At 38.0% G+C, this 20,308-nt stretch overlaps 1 protein-coding gene across 1 annotated transcript in view; it reads left to right on the plus strand.

Annotated features, from left to right (window-relative positions):
• ENPP3 (ectonucleotide pyrophosphatase/phosphodiesterase 3) overlaps window positions 1-20,308 on the plus strand; it is a 77,952-nt gene that overhangs the window by 42,802 nt on the left and 14,842 nt on the right. The window contains exons 16-20 of the mRNA XM_066248306.1: window positions 5,231-5,297; window positions 7,853-7,940; window positions 9,376-9,554; window positions 11,783-11,834; window positions 13,618-13,772. Of these exons, the coding sequence (XP_066104403.1) occupies window positions 5,231-5,297; window positions 7,853-7,940; window positions 9,376-9,554; window positions 11,783-11,834; window positions 13,618-13,772 (541 nt within the window). The remainder of the gene's footprint in view (window positions 1-5,230; window positions 5,298-7,852; window positions 7,941-9,375; window positions 9,555-11,782; window positions 11,835-13,617; window positions 13,773-20,308) is intronic.

The following is a 20,308-nucleotide window of genomic DNA, read 5'->3' on the forward strand; positions in this document are numbered from 1 at the left end:
TAATATATGTATGTAATATATAATTAAATATATGTCCAAATATGGGTAAGTTCTCCAAATAGTTATTGTTAGGAGTATGAGATCAAAGAAGTTAGGAGACCACTGGTACAAATTAGTGTCCATCCATCCCACAACATGACCTATGACTTATAGAAGGAGAGCCCAGCCACCACAATACCTCTGGGTTTCATGCATTAATACCCAGTCTCAAATGATGAGCTTTGTACATTTAATAGTTAGCAGCAAGATTAAAAAAAAAAAAAAAAGGCAGCAGCCGGGGAGCAGGGGTGTGTGTATTGAAGACCTGACTCTGCAACTATAATAGCTTGTTGTGAGAACTTGGAAAAATCGTTATCTTAATTATTCTCATCTGTAATGCAAGATGAGCCCAGTTTGATTACTTTCTTGCTGTTAGCATGCAAAGTAACTTACACACAGGAAATGTTAATGCAGCTCAGAACAGAACACCCAAGGGGTCTCATAAGAAGAAGTGTGGGCTCATTTTATCTTCAATGCTTAACACCTGAGTCTCAGACTACCCCTTTTCTAAATTAAAAAAAAAAAAGTAGACTGTCTTTAGGTGGTCAATTTTTTTTTATATATATATATTTTTCTGAAGCTGGAAACGGGGAGAGACAGTCAGACAGACTCCCGCATGCGCCGGACCGGGATCCACCCGGCACGCCCACCAGGGGCGAAGCTCTGCCCACCAGGGGGCGATGCTCTGCCCCTCCGAGGCGTCGCTCTGCCGCGACCAGAGCCACTCTAGCGCCTGGGGCAGAGGCCAAGGAGCCATCCCCAGCGCCCGGGCCATCTTTGCTCCAATGGAGCCTTGGCTGCGGGATGGGAAGAGAGAGACAGAGAGGAAGGAGGGGGGGGGTAGAGAAGCAAATGGGCGCTTCTCCTATGTGCCCTGGCCGGGAATCGAACCCGGGTCCCCCACATGCCAGGCTGACGCTCTACCGCTGAGCCAACCGGCCAGGGCTAGGTGGTCAATTTTTGATAATTAGATTAGGTTCCCATTTCTAAATTACTGCAAATTCATCATATAGTATAATCTATATTGTCTTTATTATCATCCTTATTTTGCCCAAAATGTGTTAGATTTTATTAATTTTGGGAAACCAAATTATTTGGAACTATAGTTGAAGCATTTAAAGTGCCCTATCATGAAGCATAAATAACTTTTTATTTTATTGGAAAGTAGCTTTATATTTATTAGAAGCTGACAGATACGTCCCTGGCACCTTTCTAAGAAATGGCAATAGACACAGTTTCCTCCCCTAAAGATCTCAGGGGACAACAGTTGTAATCCAGTGGAACAACTGCTGCACTAGGATCAAGTACAGGCACAGGTGTGGTCAGAGAATGTCCTGGTAAGCATGATTCATACTTTGTGTTTTAAAGACTCATAATGAATTAGGCTAAAATGCTGCCATGCACAGCAGATCCGCCCTGTGCAGTTGCGTAGTCTGTGCATTGCAAGAGGCACTCAGCCAAAAAAGATGAGTGGGAGCAGTGAGGTAACCCTCCCTCAGCTCACCAAGCCCTGACATGGGTTGTATCTGCAGGAGGAAAGGAAATATTTCTCTTTGCTGAAAGGCACCCATCTGCTTGCCAAACCTTGAGCACTGCCAGGCTGTGTCTTCTCAGAGATGGTTCTTTCTCTAAATGCTCCTCCCAGAACAGTGGGGCACCTTTTGAAAGCCAGCAGCAGCCCTGTGGCAAGAAGTGAAAGAAAGAAAGAGTCAGGTTTCCAGGCAGAAGAACTAGATTTCAGCAACGGCAAGTAGTCCTGTATCCTTCGAGCGCTGCATGAATGAAGCTGCGTTCTGCATGAAGGACTTGATCTGTCCTGGCTAAGGAGTGTGACTTTGACCAGGAAAAGAGTAAGAACACACTGGACAAGGAGGCTGGAGGTGTATATAGTGGGATTTACATTTCAGAGAGCATACTCCAGCTGCCACATAGAGGAGGATGATCAAGTGAGTGGCAGGGAGGCCACTTAGGAAGATGTGAAGAAATCCATTCTTTAGTGTTACAGTAGTCCCAGTGAGGCTGTGGAGCAGTGGGGGAACAAAGGAAAGACTAGGTAGGTCCACATTACCAGGAAAGGAGTGATTATAGTGAACTCATAACTCAGATAACAGGCTAGTAGCAGTTCATCATGTTCTGTCCCACATTAGTATTCATTAAGACATGAATTTCATTTTCCGCAGTGGTAAATTGTGTTAAATAGGCTTAGTGGTGTGAGTGTGTGTATGTGCTTTATGGACAGAGTCTGAGTCAGATAACTAGGACATTTGTTCAGATCAGAGGTGATGAGGATCTAACTTAGATGGACGGCAGTAGAAGAGCAAAGCAGGAGAACATGATGAGGAAGATACTGCAGAGAAAGATAGGACTTGGAAACTGATTGCGTATCAAAGAATTCTTGCTCCTTCCCCATTCGTGTTATTACCCAGCTCTGGCAGAGATCTTGACTTTATTAATTATACATGAAGAAGATAAAAAAAAAGAATTAGGTCCAAAAGATTTTATATAGTACTTGAAAGTTGACTAAATTATGACAGATAAAATCAACTCATCTTTTCCAAATGACAGTTTCTGTTTTTCCATATGTGATTTCCAGCACCAGATTAATAGTTGGAAATATGAGCAGAATAGTTAAAAGAACAAGTTTCTAAAGTTTTCACTGGCGATGAGAAATAGAGCTTATTCAAACAATATATTTTTTATACTTTGGTTCCAAATAAAGATTTGTAATATTTACTAAAGTTTTTTAATTGAGTTGGGTTAGCAGTGAGAGTTTTTAAAAAACACACAGATTTTTTCTGAAAATAGAAAGATAAAGAAAGGATTGTTTTTAGAAAAAGTTTCCAATGACTTGGTTCAAATGACCTTTTCTTTCTTTCATTAATGAATATGCTAGCTTCCCATAGACAATTAAAATCTTCATTATCCCTAATCAGATAGTTCCAGTAATCTTTTTTTATTTTTTTTTATTTTTATTTTTTAGTTCCAGTAATCTTGGGGAATCAAATATTTATGCAGTAAGGAAAAAAAATAGTTTTTAAACAACTTTTACCTTATGCTAACAATTTTATTGGAACTTAGTAAGGTAAGGACATGACCTAGTGCTGAAGGGTCATCAAATGTAAACCCCTTATGAATAAGACTCCCCATACTCCCCTTCCTGCTAGCATTTAGCCTCTTCTTTTCTCTTTTGGATAGAGTTGAGTGTGGCCTGCTCAGTACTGTGACTTATTTATTTTTTTATCTTTAAGATTTATTTTTATTTAAGCTGAGTAAAAGTCAGTTATAATTTTTTTTTTAAAGTTGGTTTTTTAAGACACAAAGTCCTGCTCACAGTTTAGCCTACAATTTAAAAACGAAAACATTGTGTGTGTGTGCGTGTGTGCATGTGTGTTTGCCTTGGGAAGTGGGAAGTGGTCGAGTGGGGAAGCAAATAAGAGAAATCTTTTAAGGCCAATGTTTAGAAATAGGAGTCTTTTATTTTTTTCCTTAAGAGTCCTAATTTAGACTGGTATAACATTGTTGCTTTAAAAAAAAAATCAAGGTTCATTGATTGCTATTTCATTTCTATATAAAAATTAACTACTTAGAAAATTACTGAGACTGCTCAATTCAAATATTAAAATGTGAAAAAGTACTCAAAAGATAATTAAATTTGAAAAGTCATTCAAGTAATAGAGCAACAGCCCATGGAAGAAAATCTCAAAAGTTAAAAATAAACTCTTGAGTTTACGGGATATCCTGGCTTGTCCTTATCAAGTATTATTATTATTATTATTATTTTTAATAATTTTATTTTTTTAATGGGGCAACATCCATAAATCAGGATACATATATTCAAAGATAACATGTCCAGGTTATCTTGTCGTTCAATTATGTTGCATACCCATCACCCAAAGTCAGATTGTCCTCTGTCACCTTCTATCTAGTTTTCTTTGTGCCCCTCCCCCTCCCCCTTTCCCTCTCCCTCTCCCCCCTCCCCCCATAACCACCACACTCTTATCAAATGTCTCTTAGTCTCACTTTTATGTCCCAAATACGTATGGAATAATGCAGTTCCTGTATTTTTCTGATTTACTTATTTCACTTCATATAATGTTATCAAGATCCCACCATTTTGCTGTAAATGATCCGATGTCATCATTTCTTATGGCTGAGTAGTATTCCATAGTGTATATGTGCCACATCTTTATCCAGTCATCTATTGATGGGCTTTTTGGTTGTTTCCATGTCCTGGCCACTGTGAACAATGCTGCAACGAACATGGGGCTGCATGTGTCTTTACGTATCTTATCAAGTATTATAATTAACTTGCTTTGAGTATTATTTATTCATACTTTTATTATATTTTACTGGACATCTCTGCCATAAAATGAAAATCAATACTTTTTCCAATTTTAAATATTTATTCTTAAAGCAAATTACATATTAATTAAACTTAATTCTTAACAACACTACAAGCCCTAGCTGGTTAGCTCTGTGATAAAACGTTGGTCCAGCATGTGGATGTCCCAGGTTTGATTCCTGGTCAAGGCACACAGAAGAAGCACCCATCTGCTTCTCCACTGTTCTCCCTCTCACTTCTCCTCTCTCTTTCCCTCCTGCAGCCATGGCTCAACTGGAGAAAGTTACACCGGGTGCTAGGATGGCTCTATTGCCTTTGCCTCAGGTGCTAAGAAGAGCTCAGTTGCTGAGCAATGGAGCAATGTCCCAGATGGGCAGAGCATCACCCCCTAGTGGGCTTGCTGGGTGGATCTTGGTCAGGGTGAATGCAGGAGTCTGTCTCTCTGCATCTCCTCCTCTCACTAAATAAAAATAAATAAATAAACTTTAAAAATTATGCTATAAACATTAATGTGTAAATGTACAGAAATTGAACATTTAAATGAAGACAATTTCTTTTTTAAATCTATGGCTTTTTTGTTATTCTTTTGTCAATGTCTAAGAATAAAGGCTTTTGGCTGTTCTTTGTAGATCCTGAAATTCTCTTTACTTCTCTTCTACCATTCTGTTTGTTTCTCTAGGGTTATATATTTTAGCATGAAAATAACTATATTCTGTTGTTGACAGAAAAATTTACTTAACATAAAAGCAGAAGTTACAGAAAAATTCACTAAAGCCCAATTTGCAATAAGATCTCATATCAAGAGATTATCAGAGTGTAATAATATATTATTATATCATTTATTTATAGGAGTAAATCCAGTGCAAACTGTGGAGGAGGAAACCATGGTTTTGACAATAAATTTAAGGCCATGGAGGTAATTTTATGCTTATTTTTTAAAATGAATATTTACTGAGCACCTACTTTGTGACAGGTAATGTTCAGGACTCTTGACTACATCTGTAAACAAAAGAGATCAAGATCCCTGCCCTCATGAAGTTTCTTTTTCCCCCCTCAAGAGGATACAGACAATTGGCATAATTAATGAATATAGTATTTGGTATGGTAGGGGGTTAGTGTATTTGGAAATAAAGAAAAAGTAAAGCAGAGTAGGTGAAATTTAGGGGAGGTTGTGGTTCCATGGGGGCAGTACGAAGCTTTAAGTAGGGTGGAGAGGATAAGATTTATTAAACTGATATTTGAACAGAGACTTTAAAAAAATCAAAGAAATATCCTTTCAAATACTAGAAGACAAGTGTCCTAGCAAGAGGAAACAGGCCGTGCAAAGGCTGTAAGGTGAGAATGTGCCTGATGGGCGTGAGAGCCTTTGCAGACTACTGAAGGCTGTCACTACTGGAAGGCTGTCAGACTGTGGCAGCAGCTGATTGGAGGGGAAGAGGTCAGAGTTCAGTTGGACATGTTAGACTCAAAATATTCATTAGACCTGTAAGTAGAGATATTATGTTGGCAATTCAAGGGAGAGTCTATCTGAAGATGAAAAATTGACCTGTAGGTGTATAAATTAATTAAAACAGGGGTAGTCAACCTTTTTATACCTACCGCCCACTTTTGTATCTCTGTTAGTAGTAAAATTTTCTAACCACCCACCGGTTCCATAGTAATGGTGATTTATAAAGTAGGGAAGTAACTTTACTTTATAAGATTTATAAAACAGAGTTATAGCAAGTTAAAGCATATAATAATAATTACTTACCAAGTACTTTATGTCGGATTTTCGCTGTTTGGCAGAATAAATCTTTATAAAACAACTTACTATAGTTAAATCTATCTTTTTATTTATACTTTGGTTGCTCCGCTACCACCACCATGAAAGCTGGAATGCCCACTAGTGGGCGGTAGGGACCAGGTTGACTACCACTGATATAAAAGATATGTAACTAGATAAGAGCCTCAGAGATTAAGTGTAGGTAGAGAGGAGGACCTAGAACTGAGCCCTTGGCACTAATACTTGAAAAGATTGGGAGAAAAATAATTACTAGCAAAGAGACCTAGAAGTAGAGCCAGCGAGGAAGGAAGAAAGCCAGTAGTAGCATGTGGTGTTCTATAAGCTCAGGAAAAAAACACTTTGGAGGTGTCCAATATTTCCCCACAAGGAGAAGTTTATGATGTTTGAAACCTGATCGTCTTGTCTAGTTCCATTTGTAACACACACACACATACCCACACATCCTTTTCAAATAGAAAAAAATGTGTTAGGCTGTTAGGCTCTTTTTTTTTTTTTTTTTCCTGAAGCTGGAAACAGGGAGGTATGCACCCGACCGGGATCCACCCGGCATGCCCACCAGGGGGGGATGCTATGCCCATCTGGGGCGTCGCTCTGTCACGACCAGAGCCACTCTAGCACCTGGGGCAGAGGCCAAGGAGCCATCCCCAGTGCCCGGGCCATCTTTTGCTCCAATGGAGCCTTGGCTGCGGGAGGGGAAGAAAGAGACAGAGAGGAAGGAGAGGGGAAGGGGTGAGGAAGCAGATGGGCGCTTCTCCTGTGTACCCCGGCCGGGAATTGAACCCGGGACTTCCGCATGCCAGGCCGATGCTCTATACCACTGAGCCAACTGGCCAGGGCCAAATGTGTTAGGTTCTTTATGAATATACTGCTTCTTAACATTGTCATCATGAGTTATATGTCTTGGTAAGAATTTTAAAAATCTCTGGTGACAGAGAACTTCTCTGTTAATTAGGGTACTATTTGATAAAATAAGTTAATTACTGCAAAGAAAACCAATGCCTCCAATTTTTTGTTGATTATCTTGGGAAATAAATAAATAAATAAATCCTTAGGACCAGAAAAGTATTTATGTTTGATAATTTTCTTCTAGTTGTTTATAATCTAAAACAATTAGATCTGTTATGAAGAATATAATTAACATTCATTAATAGAAATAAATACTTAAATTTTTTTATACTAAAAATTTTAAGGGATAGATATTTGAGAAATCAGTGAGTTAGTACAAATTATGCAAAAACGTACTACTCAATAACTTCAACATTTTTGTCGTGTTAACATATTTGAGCAATGATAGGAAAGAAATATGAAAATAATATATAATGACATATAATGAATTTCTAATTTATTTTGTCCAGATATTATAGAATTCTGCTGACTTTGGTTGTCCAATGTTGCTTGTATTCTCCTAGTCCTAGGAAGTGAGTGGAAGCTGGCAGATTTAGAAAAAATAAATGTAGAATAGATTATATTTGATTGGAATTGGTACAACATCACAGGTGGAAATGCTGTAAAAGTCATTTTGAAGAATGACTTTTACAGGTTAGGTTAGAAATCTGTAAAGAAATCCTTACAGAGGCCTAAATACAAATAGAATAGTTGTAACAGAAAGATTTTATGTCATTTCCAACATCTGTCTTTAAGTTCAGATGACATCTGGTAATAATAGTACGATTGTTTCCACCCAGGCTCTCTTTTTGGCACACGGACCCAGTTTTAAAGAGAAGACCGAAGTTGAACCATTTGACAATATTGAAGTCTATAACCTAATATGTGGTAAGTATATATACATAAGTTCAGCAGCAAAATGTGGATATAATTTATATATATATATTTATATATAGATTTCAGAATATGTATATATTCTGAAAGTGTTGCTAAATTGAATTTCAGGGCCAGAGGCTCTGCACTAAGAAAACAGAAAGTAGAAAATAATTATTTATTATTTAGAATGATTCATCTTTAGAGTGAATTCTTTTTGTTTTTCTAATAGTGCTAGACATTAGATCTCAGGACACCAGCTTTTCTATTAGTTAGATACTATACGAAAATTTAATTTAATAAAACTTAGATAGCTAGAATTATACTTGCAACTTTCAAAGCAGGAAAAATACACCTAGAAACACAAGTATTCTCTTGTAATCACAGAGAAAAAGCTTCTGGCATAAAAGGAAGGATAAGAAAGTCTTATTTGGATAGACACCTGTTATTACCTTAAGTTATAAAGGTTTAAGGAATCTAACCTACCTTTCTGTTTACAAGCTTTCCTCAGACCATTGTGTTAACAAACTATTTATGTAAGCAAGGCAATGAATAAGTTAGCTTTAGGAATTCAGACATAAACATGCTCACAATTGTTCATCTTAATCTCACCAAGTCCTATAGTAACTGAGTATGACTAAGAAACCAAAAAGTATCTATTTAAAAATAATGTGTTGTTGCCTTAACAATTTAAAATTTTGGTTCCCAAGGTGAGTTTGCAGTCAGGGCTGCTGGTCCATTGTAGGGAGGCTTAGAATGAACCAGGTAGGATTCTAGTTCTAGGAGAGAGTTGTTTGGTCATACTCAGCAGGAGCCACTTAAAAGGCTATGTTTGTAACAATAACAAAAAACCCTTTTGTATATTTTGCTTTTATAGAAAACAGTTAGAGAAAGTTCTCTAAATATTAAACAAAATTCACTAGTTTAATTTTTTAATTTTTATTAATTTTAATTTATTGGATGGATTTAAAGTGTTCCACTCAATATGACATCCTCACCAAGCACCTCCATGTCCCCCATGACACCCCCTTTGTCGCTATCCCTAACTCCCTCCCCCTTCCCTCTGGGATTTGCTGTCCTGTTATCTTTATCTATGTGTTATATATGTATAATTTCATTTGTTTTACCAAAAATATGCTGATAAACCATGATATGCATAAGGAACAAAGTGTTCGTTGTAGCGATGGATGATCCTTGTGTTTGGAGAAACAGAAACAGTTTCTGAAAGTTTCTGCCGCCCATCCACAGCAACTGTCACTGGTCTCTAGAAAGACTAGGTGATGGAGACTGTGGGGAAAGTCAGTAAACCAAGTGGCATAAGCAGTTTGTGACTGCATCAGAGCAGAACTTATTAAAGGAAGCGAACAGTGGGTGTGTTCTTCCATCTCCTACACGGATGTTGTTGCCTTCCAATTTAAATCCACTTTGAACTTATTTTTTTTAAAAACAGATCTTCTACACATTCAACCAGCACCAAACAATGGTACCCATGGTAGTTTAAACCATCTTCTGAAGGTGCCTTTTTATGAGCCAACCCACGCAGAGGAAGTGTCCAACTTTTCTGTTTGCGGATTTACTAACCCATTGCCCACAGACACTCTAGATTGTTCCTGCCCTAATCTACCGACAGTAAGTAGTAACTTCATGTATCTATAGGAAATGTAAAAGGGAAAGCTCATTCATGAGCAAGGTCGGCTGGCAACCAGGTTTGTGTTCTAGCCTGAATATTTACCAAGTAAATGGACTTGGGTTCACCTGGGAATGAGAGATACACATTAAGTATGTAAATTTGCTTTGTAAACTGGAAAGCATTATTTGGAAATTGTTAATTCTCTTGAGAGCTAAATGTTTTTAATCATTCAAAACAGTAGAATCTTAGAACTTTTATTGAATTCTCTCATAAACCATTTCTTCTATAGCTTAAGAATCATATAGTCGTGGATGGTTATTTAGAGCAGAAATGGCTGGGAGGGTGCAGGGATTGTGATCTAGGGTCGGACACACCCACGGCCATAGGTGCTGTGGAATCCATTCAGGAGAAAGCCTAGCATTCCAAAGGTAGGTATTCCTTGGATAACAGTGGGAGAGTTCCTTCAGGCAATGCTCAGAGGCTGGCTGACAGACAGTATGGCAGGGGTCCCCAAACTTTTTACACAGGGGCTAGTTCACTGTCCCTCAGACCATTGGAGGGCTGGACTATAAAAAAAAACTATGAACAAATTTCTATGCACACTGTACATATCTTATTTTAAAGTAAAAAAACAAAACGGGAACAAATACAATATTTAAAATAAAGAACAAGTAAATTTAAATCAACAAACTGAGTAGTATTTCAATGGGAACTATGCTCCTCTCATTGACCACCAATGAAAGAGGTGCCCCTTCTGGAAGTGCGGCGGGGGCCGGATAAATGGCCTCAGGGGGCCGCATGTGGCCCGCGGGCCGTAGTTTGGGGACCCTACAGTATGGGGAGGTTCCTTCTAATGGGTCTGAGGACTTGCTGAATTCAGAAGCAAAACTTTAGATTCCAGGAGACTTTCAGAAAGGTGAGATTCCAGTGTGAGGAGGGGCCCTTCCAGAGGCAAGGAGTCAGAGCAGGAGCTCAGAATGCAAGGACCAAGCCTACCTGTGAGATTGAGAGCACATGGACCATCTTCTGAAGGTGCTTTTTTTATGAGCCAACCCATGCAGAGGAAGTGTCCAACTTTTTTGTTTGTGGATTTACTAACCGAAGACTTGAGAATGGCTTTGGAGCCCACTTATCAGGAGTCTATGAAGCTAAAACTAATGTCATTTTGATGCCAAGTTCAAAATGTGGTTGTAGAACTAAATAAACAACCTGCTGACCCAGGTACGAACTATTCCTTATAGCTGGGAGTCAGCAAAACTTCATATTCTCTAATTCTCAAAATGACATTACAGTACATTACTAAATAAAAGCATAAAATAATCAACAACAGCAAAAAAGGCTTCAAGGGACAAAAGTCCTGTCAAGCTTCCCAATAACAAGCAGACACAACAAAGATCAAAGTGAGCATGTGGGTTTTCTACTTGCTGCTCCAGATACTTCAATGGAACTTCCATTAAAAAAAAAAAAAAGTAAGCCTGACCTGTCATGGTGCAGTGGATAAAACCATTGACCTGGAATGCTGAGATCACCGGTTCAAATCCCTGGGCTTGCCCAGTCAAGGTACATACAAGAAACAACTAGTATGAGTTGCTCCCATACATTATCCCCTCTACACATCAATAAATAAAATCTTAAAATAAAAAGAACAAAAGACATTACAAAGCAAGTGCTTTAGTCTCCATTTTAATGATCAAGCGGGCTCAGAGAAGTTAGCTAATGTGTCCAAGGTTTACAGACGCTTGGTCTACCTACCTGCACGGCCAAGTTCTCCTCTGTAAAGAATGCCCTTTGCTATCAAGGGGTGGTCCCAGGATCAGCAGGTGTATCACTCACAAGCTGGTTAGAGATTTGGAATCTCAGGCCCCACTGACTTTAGACTTGGTGACTCAGAATCTGCATTCCAACAAGGCCGCCCAGTGAGCTGTATGCAGATTAAAGTCTGAGAAGCCTTGGGACGCTTTCATCCCCATTTAGTATTAGTTAATTCTAGCTGTGGTCAGAATGTTTTGCCTCATTATCAATGATATGATTGCAAACTCCCACACAAAAGTATCCCGAAGAATAGTACTGTATTTCTAAGTAGGTGGCAGAAATGGAACTTAAAGTCAGTTTAGTCTGGCTTCTTTGTTCAGTAGTAAAACACTCACGTGACTACTGCAGAAATAATTTTGATCATTTAAAACATATGTAATTACCTTAACTTTACCCTCTCCCCACTGTCTTGCAGAACGCTTCTGTAGAATCCGTGAATCAAATGTTAAAGCTCACTCCAGATGAAAGTAAGTCAGCAGAATGCATGTTAAGTCTTTGATGTTTTGACCTAACAAAGCACAATTATTGCCTTTTGAAATTCTTCAAAATAAGGTCTCAGGGACTTTTGTTCATGAAGATATTATTACCAATGTAAGGAGGGGGAGAAAAACCCACAAACCAAACCCAGAACTAATAACAATAGCAAACATGAGGTAGTAACAATGGTTCCAAAAACATAATAGATTCCTTGCAATAGTTGTGCTTCATCTAGTCCTCTATTTCCTTTATTAGCTGTGAACAGACCAAACCACCCAGGTTCAGTCCTACTGCTCCCTGGCTGTGTAACCTGGGCCAAATCACTTGACCTTTCTATGCCTCAGTCTCCTCTATGGCAAGGAAATCCACATCATGTAGTTATAAAGATTAAACGGCTTAATCCGTGGAAAGAGTTTAGAACAGTGCCTGGCCAACAGCAGTATTATTAATATGTATTATCTTCTGAGTATTCTTGTATTAAACTTACTAGGCCTATTTCATCATTTATAAATGGGTATAGTTGTTATGAAAATTAAACGACTTAATAGAGGTGTGTACTTAGAACAGTACCTGGCACACAATACGAGTCAGTTGTATGTTGGTTGTCTGATAATCTTTGTATAGTCGGTTGAGTGTTATTCCACAGCACAAGTACCCCACAGGACTTTTTTTTTTTTTTTACAGAGACAGAGAGTGAGTCAGAGAGAGGGATAGACAGGGACAGACAGACAGAAATGGAGAGAGATGAGAAGCATCAACCATTAGTTTTTCATTGCACGTTGCAACACCTTAGTTGTTCATTGATTGCTTTCCCATATGTGCCTTGACGCGGGCCTTCAGCAGACCGAGTAACCCCTTGCTTGAGCCAGCGACCTTGGGTCCAAGCTGGTGAGCTTTGCTCAAACCAGATGAATCTGCACTCAAGCTGGCGACCTCAGGGTCTCGAACCTGGGTCCTTCCGCATCCCAGTCCGACGCTCTATCCACTGCGCCACCTCCTGGTCAGGCCCCACAGGACTTTTTTTATTTTATTTTATTTTTTTACAGAAACAGAGAGAGAGTCAGAGAGAGTGATAGATAGGGACAGACAGACAGGAACAGAGAGATGAGAAGCATCAATCATCAGTTTTTCGTTGTGGCACTTTAGTTGTTCATTGATTGCTTTCTCATCATATGTGCCTTGACCGGGGGGCTACAGCAGACCGAATAATCCCTTGCTCAAGCCAGCAGCCTTGGGTCCAAGCTGGTGAGCTTTGCTCAAACCAGATGAGCCCACGCTCAAGCTGGCGACCTCGGGGTCTCGAACTTGGGTCTTTCGCATCCTAGTCCGACGCTCTATCCACTGTGCCACCACCTGGTCAGGCAGGCCCCACAGGACTTTTAACAATCAATAACTAATGTATTTTTAGATTACAATAGCAAATAAGTAAAAAGAAATACATTAGGACATACCTATTTTAAAATTCCAATATTTTTCCTTTGACAATTATTAAAGTAGATCATTTTTGTTATAAAATTTGTACATTTGATTTTGAGATTTTATCATTTCAGATATGTCCTGTGAGTTGTTAACTGCTTGGCTAAATTATATATCTCAGTCTTTAGTTTTGTAATCTGTAGAATGGAATAACACCACCTACTTCATAGGTCTGTGCTAAGTATTAGAATATTTATCAGAGTACCTGAGACATAATAAGCCATCCAAGAATGGTAGTCATGCATAGAAGCATTTGCTAATTTTACAGACATTTTTGTTTTGTTATTTTTATTTTAGTAACAGCGACAGAGAAACTGAATTTGCCGTTTGGGAGGCCTAGGGTTATGCAGAAGAACAAGGACCACTGTCTCCTTTATCACAGGGAATACGTCAGTGGGTTTGGGAAAGCTACCAGGATGCCCATGTGGAGCTCATATACAGTCCCCAAACCGGTAAGTTCCTGTGTCCATTCGTCCATACAAAGTGAAAAAATTTGTAGTTCTCTAATATTCTGAGACTTGAATTTTGAATTTTGATTCCTGTGTCTTGTAAGACAATATCCCAGGTATTGCTTAAAAGTATTTATAGATATAAGTGGGTGCAAAAAAAGGAACACATTGTATTTAGCCTGCAGAAATTGTTTACAGGCCAGTTGGCCAATTGGAAAGGCAGGTAGAAAAGAAGATTTCAAAGGAGAAGCAACAGGAAGCACAGAGGCATACTCTGTTTGGTACATTCGTTGTATGGTGAGTATACCTACAAGGTGATAGAAACTAGAGTATAAGGACCTGTGTATTTATTTGATTATTTAACAAATACTTTACTATCTGTGTGTATAATGGCAGGCACAAGGAACACAGTGTGAATAAGAGGTCATTTTCCCTGAAGGATCAGCACTCCAGGAGGTTGTACTAGACTGGCTTGCATGTGTAAGTGTGCTATGTCACAGATCTCTCCAGACTGAGGTTGAGAATCCAGTTGTTTAAATTCTCTTCCCTCTTCACTGTCTGGCTAAATTATTTTCAGTAAATGGCAGGGACATTAGGAGACCATAAGAAAGTAAATGCTAGATTTCCACCTTACCCCACATACAAAATTAAATTGCTGGTAGATTTATAGACTTGAATGTGAACAGCAAATCTGTAAGTTCCTTTTTGCATATCTTTATAACCTTGAAATTGAAAAAGATTTCTTAGGACACAGAACAACAACAAAAGCAACAAAAAAATCAACAGAGGAAATTGATTAATTTGACTATATCAATGTGGATGGGACAAATATCTTCATTGCATGTAAGAAACAAGATGAGGATAAAGAATAGTAATTCGGATCTAGAATAGCTAATAAGTTTCTACCAATAGAAGGAGAATGACAAGTGTCTTAATAAACGAGCAAAAGCTAGAGGCAAGCAACTAAACCTCATTAGTAATCAGAAAGGTAAATTAAAACAAAAGTCAAAGTCTGCCAATAATTAGTTCAAACACTCTTTCAGGGCAGGGATGGTTTCATTTTATGTATCTTCAGGACATTGGAGTTGCCCAGAAAATGCTTAAAGAATGAATGCATTGGATGAATTAATTCCAACCATTAGTTGCAAAGACTTAAAGACAAAGGAGTACTTTCAACCAGACGAGTAAAAAACCACCACGAAGCTGTTTTTTTTTTTTTTTTTTTTAGAGAGAAAAACTTAGTATTTCAGATCCAAAGATTCTAATGTTAAGCCTCAGCCCATTACTGATCTTGCTACAAGTACAGAGGTTCTATTTCTTTATGGAAAGGAAGCAATTGGTTGTATCTGGTTTATTTATTTTAGTTCCAATTCAAGATATTTTGGAGAAAATAACCATCGTTTTTCACTACTAATTAGAGCTTTGTGTGTTCTGAAAGCCAACTGTGCTGCTGACAATGGCTTAATTGTGGTCAGTGGTGGAGCATCACTAATGTTGATTCCCAATGTGGGCAAATATTTTAGTTACCTGAGTTCATATGTATGGTTAAGGGTGACGGGGTTTAGGACAGGCTTTCCCAAGAGATACCACTTTGGCTTGTGAATTATTTTGACTGAAGGCGATAGAGACCCTGAAAGGCTTATGAGAAACTTTTAGCTCTCTCTTAAAGAACTTAAATTAAGGGCCTTGCCCATAATAAGAGTTATCACCTGAAATAACTTTTATGACCCATCTACAAAGCAGAGAAAACTTCTAATTAGTGAACATCTACTCTTATCCCGTGAATGACCTTCCTCCCCTCTGAAGTCCCAAGGTGCCTCACTTCATTCTTAGCTCAGAACACTGTATATACTTCATCTTCCCTTTCTGTGTCTGAACCTCTTGTGTATGTGGGGTTCCCATACAAATGCAATTACATCTGGTTATTTTCTCTCGTTAATCTGCCTCATGTAGATTTAATTACTAGACCAGCCTAAAGAATGTAGACGGGTAGAGGAAATTTTCTCTCTCCCCCACAATGGCAACATCACTTTCTTAATCCAGTTCAGTGGTGTGAGCTGGGGGTCTGTGCGTCTGCCTACTCCTCTGCCATCTTCAGGTGTCCCCTCACTTTCTTAATCTGCACAATGTTCAGTTGTTTACGATTTTCTTCAACATAATATGAAACATACTATGATGCATACTATGAAACAACAATTTGAAGTTATTTATTTCTTAGAGTAATTACTATTTGTTTTTGCTTTTGAGATAGGGCAATATATTCAAGGCCAGTCTTACTCAATTCTCTAATTGGAAAAGTCCAGGTACCAGGATTGTATGGAATGTTCATGCTTTTAATACTTTGCCCTGCTCCCTTGCATTCCTGAATTTCTATGAGTTTTAGTGAAAACCAAGGGCGGAGAAATTTTAAGTGGACTCACACTAGGGGTTTAGTACAATTCTTTTTTGTTATTGTTTTAAAACTAGCTTCTTTGTTACCAAAAGTTCCTGTCCTTTCACTGATCCCACAAAACTACTTGTGTATTTCTCCCTACATGTGACAGGATGGAATTCTAGCAATTTTCTGCTTTCTAATTCAGAAATTACTCTGTTAGTATGTTGTGGCTCAAGAAAATTACATACAAGGATGTTTTGAAATTCACATAAAAATGTTGTAAATCAGCTTTGTGTTTGAAAAATCAGACTTTAAATAAGCACATTTTGGAACATGGACCCAATTGGCTTATGCCTCTAAGTTTTATGGAGCTTTTGTTTTTCTGTGGTTTTGTTGGGTTTTTCTAATTTTTGTTGTTGTTATTATCTCAGAAGAGTTCTGGGGAAATAATTGTGATTTGAAATCATGGTTCTAAAACTGTTTTAGAACCAGTAAGATTGATCAGACTATAAATGGATTTTGCTTCTGGGCCAACTTAGTAGGAAGATGTGAACTGTTCTTTCTGTTGCTAGGTGAAATATAGGAATAAGAGCTGAATTTAAATTATTATTTAGAGTCTATACTGTATACATTTTTTTATCTTTTCATTTTTTTAATTGAACATATTGGAGTGACATTGGTTAGTAGCATTATGTAGGTTTCAGGGGAACAATTCTATAATATCTTCTATATATTGTATTGTGTGTTCACCACCCCAAGTCAAGTTTCCTTCCAACTCCTCTTTATCCTTTCTTACCTCCTACACTATACTTTATAAGTTTAATATGAAATCATGGGCTTTTTCAGAGAAGGAAATCTAGAGTATTTTGAAAAATGTTTCCCTTTCTCTCTCTTTATACGTATATATCACCCATATCATTGAATTTTGGAAGGGGACTTTTTTAATTTAGAAAATTAAATTTAATAGGGTGACATTGATCAATAAGAGTACATAGGTTTCAGGTAAGCATTGCTATAGCATTTGAAGTGTTGATTACGTTGTATTTTCAGTCATCGTATATTTGTCCTTCTTCACTCCCCACTCTGCACCCTGGTAGCCACTTTACTTTTATCTATGTCCATGAGTCTTATTTTTATATCCCACTTGTGTGAAATCATATAGTTCTTAGCTTTTTCTGATTTACTTATTTCACTTAGTATAATGTTCTCAGGGTCCATATATGTTGTTGTGAATGGTAATATGTCATCATTTCTTATGGCTGAGTAGTATTTTGTTGTATTGTATATATGTACCACATCTTCATTGAATTTTTTAAAAGTGATTTTTGTTTCTAAAGCTTGTTAGCATGAATATTATCAGTTCTGCTGGCGCAGTGGATAGAGTATCGACCTGGAACGCTGAGGTTGCCAGTTTGAAGCCCTAAGCTTCCCTGGTCAAGGCACATATGGGAGTTGATGCTTCCTGCTCCTCCCCACTTCTCTCTCTCTTTCTCTCCCTTCCTAAAAATGAATAAATAAAATATTTACAAATATTATTAGTTATAACCTAATTATATTTGGTGAGTCTTTAAAAACTTGGGACATTATTGTGTATTGTAAATGTTTTTATTTTTACCTATAAGAAATATTTTTCCCTGTAGAAAAATCACATCACATGATCAGAAAAATAACTAAAAATGTATATCATTTTATTATTCTACCATAAGGCAGGATTATAACTATCTAATCTTCAATAACTTTTAGCTTTTACATGCAGTCTGCAAGGAAAGAGGGTCTATAACTTCATTGGAAATAAATTTTTCCCCTATTCAAGTTCTATTTCATTTTCATGCCAGACTAGAAATGTGAGCATTCTCACATTCTGTCTGTGCTCATTATCTACTTCTCTTAAAGAATTTTGAGGCCCTGGCCGGTTGGCTCAGTGGTAGAGCGTCGGCCTGGCGTGCAGGAGTCCCGGGTTTGATTTCCGGCCAGGGCACACAGGAGAAGCGCCCATCTGCTTCTCCACCCCTCCTCCTCTCCTTCTTCTCTGTCTCTCTCTTCCCCTCCCGCAGCCAAGGCTCCATTGGAGCAAAGTTTGCCCGGGTGCTGAGGATGGCTCTATGGCCTCTGCCTCAGGCACTAGAATGGCTCTGGTTGCAACAGAGCAACGCCCCAGATGGGCAGAGCATCGTCTCCTGGTGGGCATGCCGGGTGGATCCCGGTCAGGCACATGTGGGAGTCTGTCTGACTGCCTCCCCGTTTCCAACTTCAGAAAAATAAAAATAAATAAATAAATAAATAAATAAATAAAGAATTTTGAGAGTTAGAGAGTTCAGATTTTACCCGTTTTTAATGTCTATTTATTGTCTTCTTAACTTTCTATCCCTTGGTTTAAAAAACTTTAAGAGATTCTGAAAAGATGGCAAGATTAGGGTTGTTTAAGTGGGAGGAGGGCATGGGTAATCCAAGACTCAGAAATGATGTGACCCTACTTCCCGTAAGGGTTGCCTAGTAAATAATCGTACCTTTGTAAAGTTCACATGCTATCATCCATAGTCTTGATGCACTTATTATATTTAGGGATTCAAGTTTGGTATGTAAGTAACAAGGTTTTCAGTTAGCATGAAGCACATAACCTTCTATAGTGCTTTCTGGTTAATACCATCCTGGTCCATTTCCCCAATTTAAAGTCTATGCCACTTTGAGAAAATAGTAAACATTTTTTTCCCCAACTAATTGTTGGAGCCCAAATTTTACCAGTGCAGTCATATTCAAAATTATAATAAACTTCCTTCCTTAACATTTTTATCATTTTAACTGTTGAATACAGCCTTTTCGTTTTCCATACATTGTGGAAAATGTATCTATAGCTACATGTATGTATTATACATCTCTTCAAGTAAAACTCACTAAACATGTGATGTGTTTGCGTAAAATGATAAAGATGTGTGGTAGGAAACACCAGCTCACAATAATCTGGATGGGACTCAGTCAGCAATCAATAGTCTTGGTCCTCTCATTTTACATCTTTATGTGGATGTATGTAAGTTTCTTCCATTTATGCCAATGGAAGAAACTTAATCATGCCAAATTGTTTGCGATAATATATTTTTTGAAAGAATATAAACCAGTGTTTTTAGCTTTCTGGTGTCTGCCACCAGGAGAGTGAAATAAAAAGTGAGCACTAATCCACTGCTCCTAATACAGATATCTTCATACTTCTTGATTTCCTTCTTGTTTTAGTGGATTATGTCACTAAGAAGCTTCTTGAAAAAAAGAAAAATGACACACTTCTAAGATGTTGTGTGTCTCAAAAAGTTCTACCTATATGCTTAATTGATGGTTTAGCTTTAGAATTTTAGAAATAATTCTTTTTTTTTCAAAATGAATAGGACATTAGGCTTCCTAGACTGATCCTCTAATGTTTTTATATGTTCCTTACATTTTTCTGTCTCTCATCTTTCATTCGACTTTTTGAGAGACAGCTGCAACTTTATCTTATAGATCTTATTGAATATTTTATTCCTGCTGTTACAGTTTAAATCTCAAGAGCTCATTTTGTTATCTCTTTCCGTTTCTATTGTTTTCTTTCCTTCTGTGTGGATGCTATAAATACTCCCATCTCTCTGAAAGTGAGCTTTTCTCTGCTTTCTGTGTTGTTTCTTTTTCTTGTTGGTTACTCTGCCCACCCCCACAAAATGTCTGGTGGTCTGTGGCTGTTAGCTCATAATTTAATGGCGAGGCACTAATCTGCATGTCTGGGGTTTGCTAGCTGATAAGCTTTGCTGTAGGTTGGTCAGGATAAGAACCAGAACTTATGTTGGGGACTCCCCCCCGCTATTGTAAGTAGCTAGTTTTCCTTTCAGGCTGGTTTATTTTCCAAAAAGGGACACTTTTTCTCTAACCCACAGTATAAGAATGGCAGCCTACATGGGAACAATGAGACCAGGGAATCTTACCATTCAGTGTGTAGATTTTTATTTAATTCCATTGCTTTCCATATAGTGCACCTGTTATCAAGGGTGTCTTGCGTCCTTCAGTCTGATCATCCCTCTGGTTCAACCTCACCAGCGAGTGAAGATTCTGTTTAGATTGCTTTACATTTTCAATCCAGCCTCTTCTTTCCAGCCCTTACACAGCCTCCTGTCTTTGAGAGATGCCAAGTCTGGCCTTGGGATTCTGC

This window comes from Saccopteryx bilineata, chromosome 12, assembly GCF_036850765.1.
Source record: "Saccopteryx bilineata isolate mSacBil1 chromosome 12, mSacBil1_pri_phased_curated, whole genome shotgun sequence".
NCBI classification, from domain to species: domain Eukaryota; kingdom Metazoa; phylum Chordata; class Mammalia; order Chiroptera; family Emballonuridae; genus Saccopteryx; species Saccopteryx bilineata.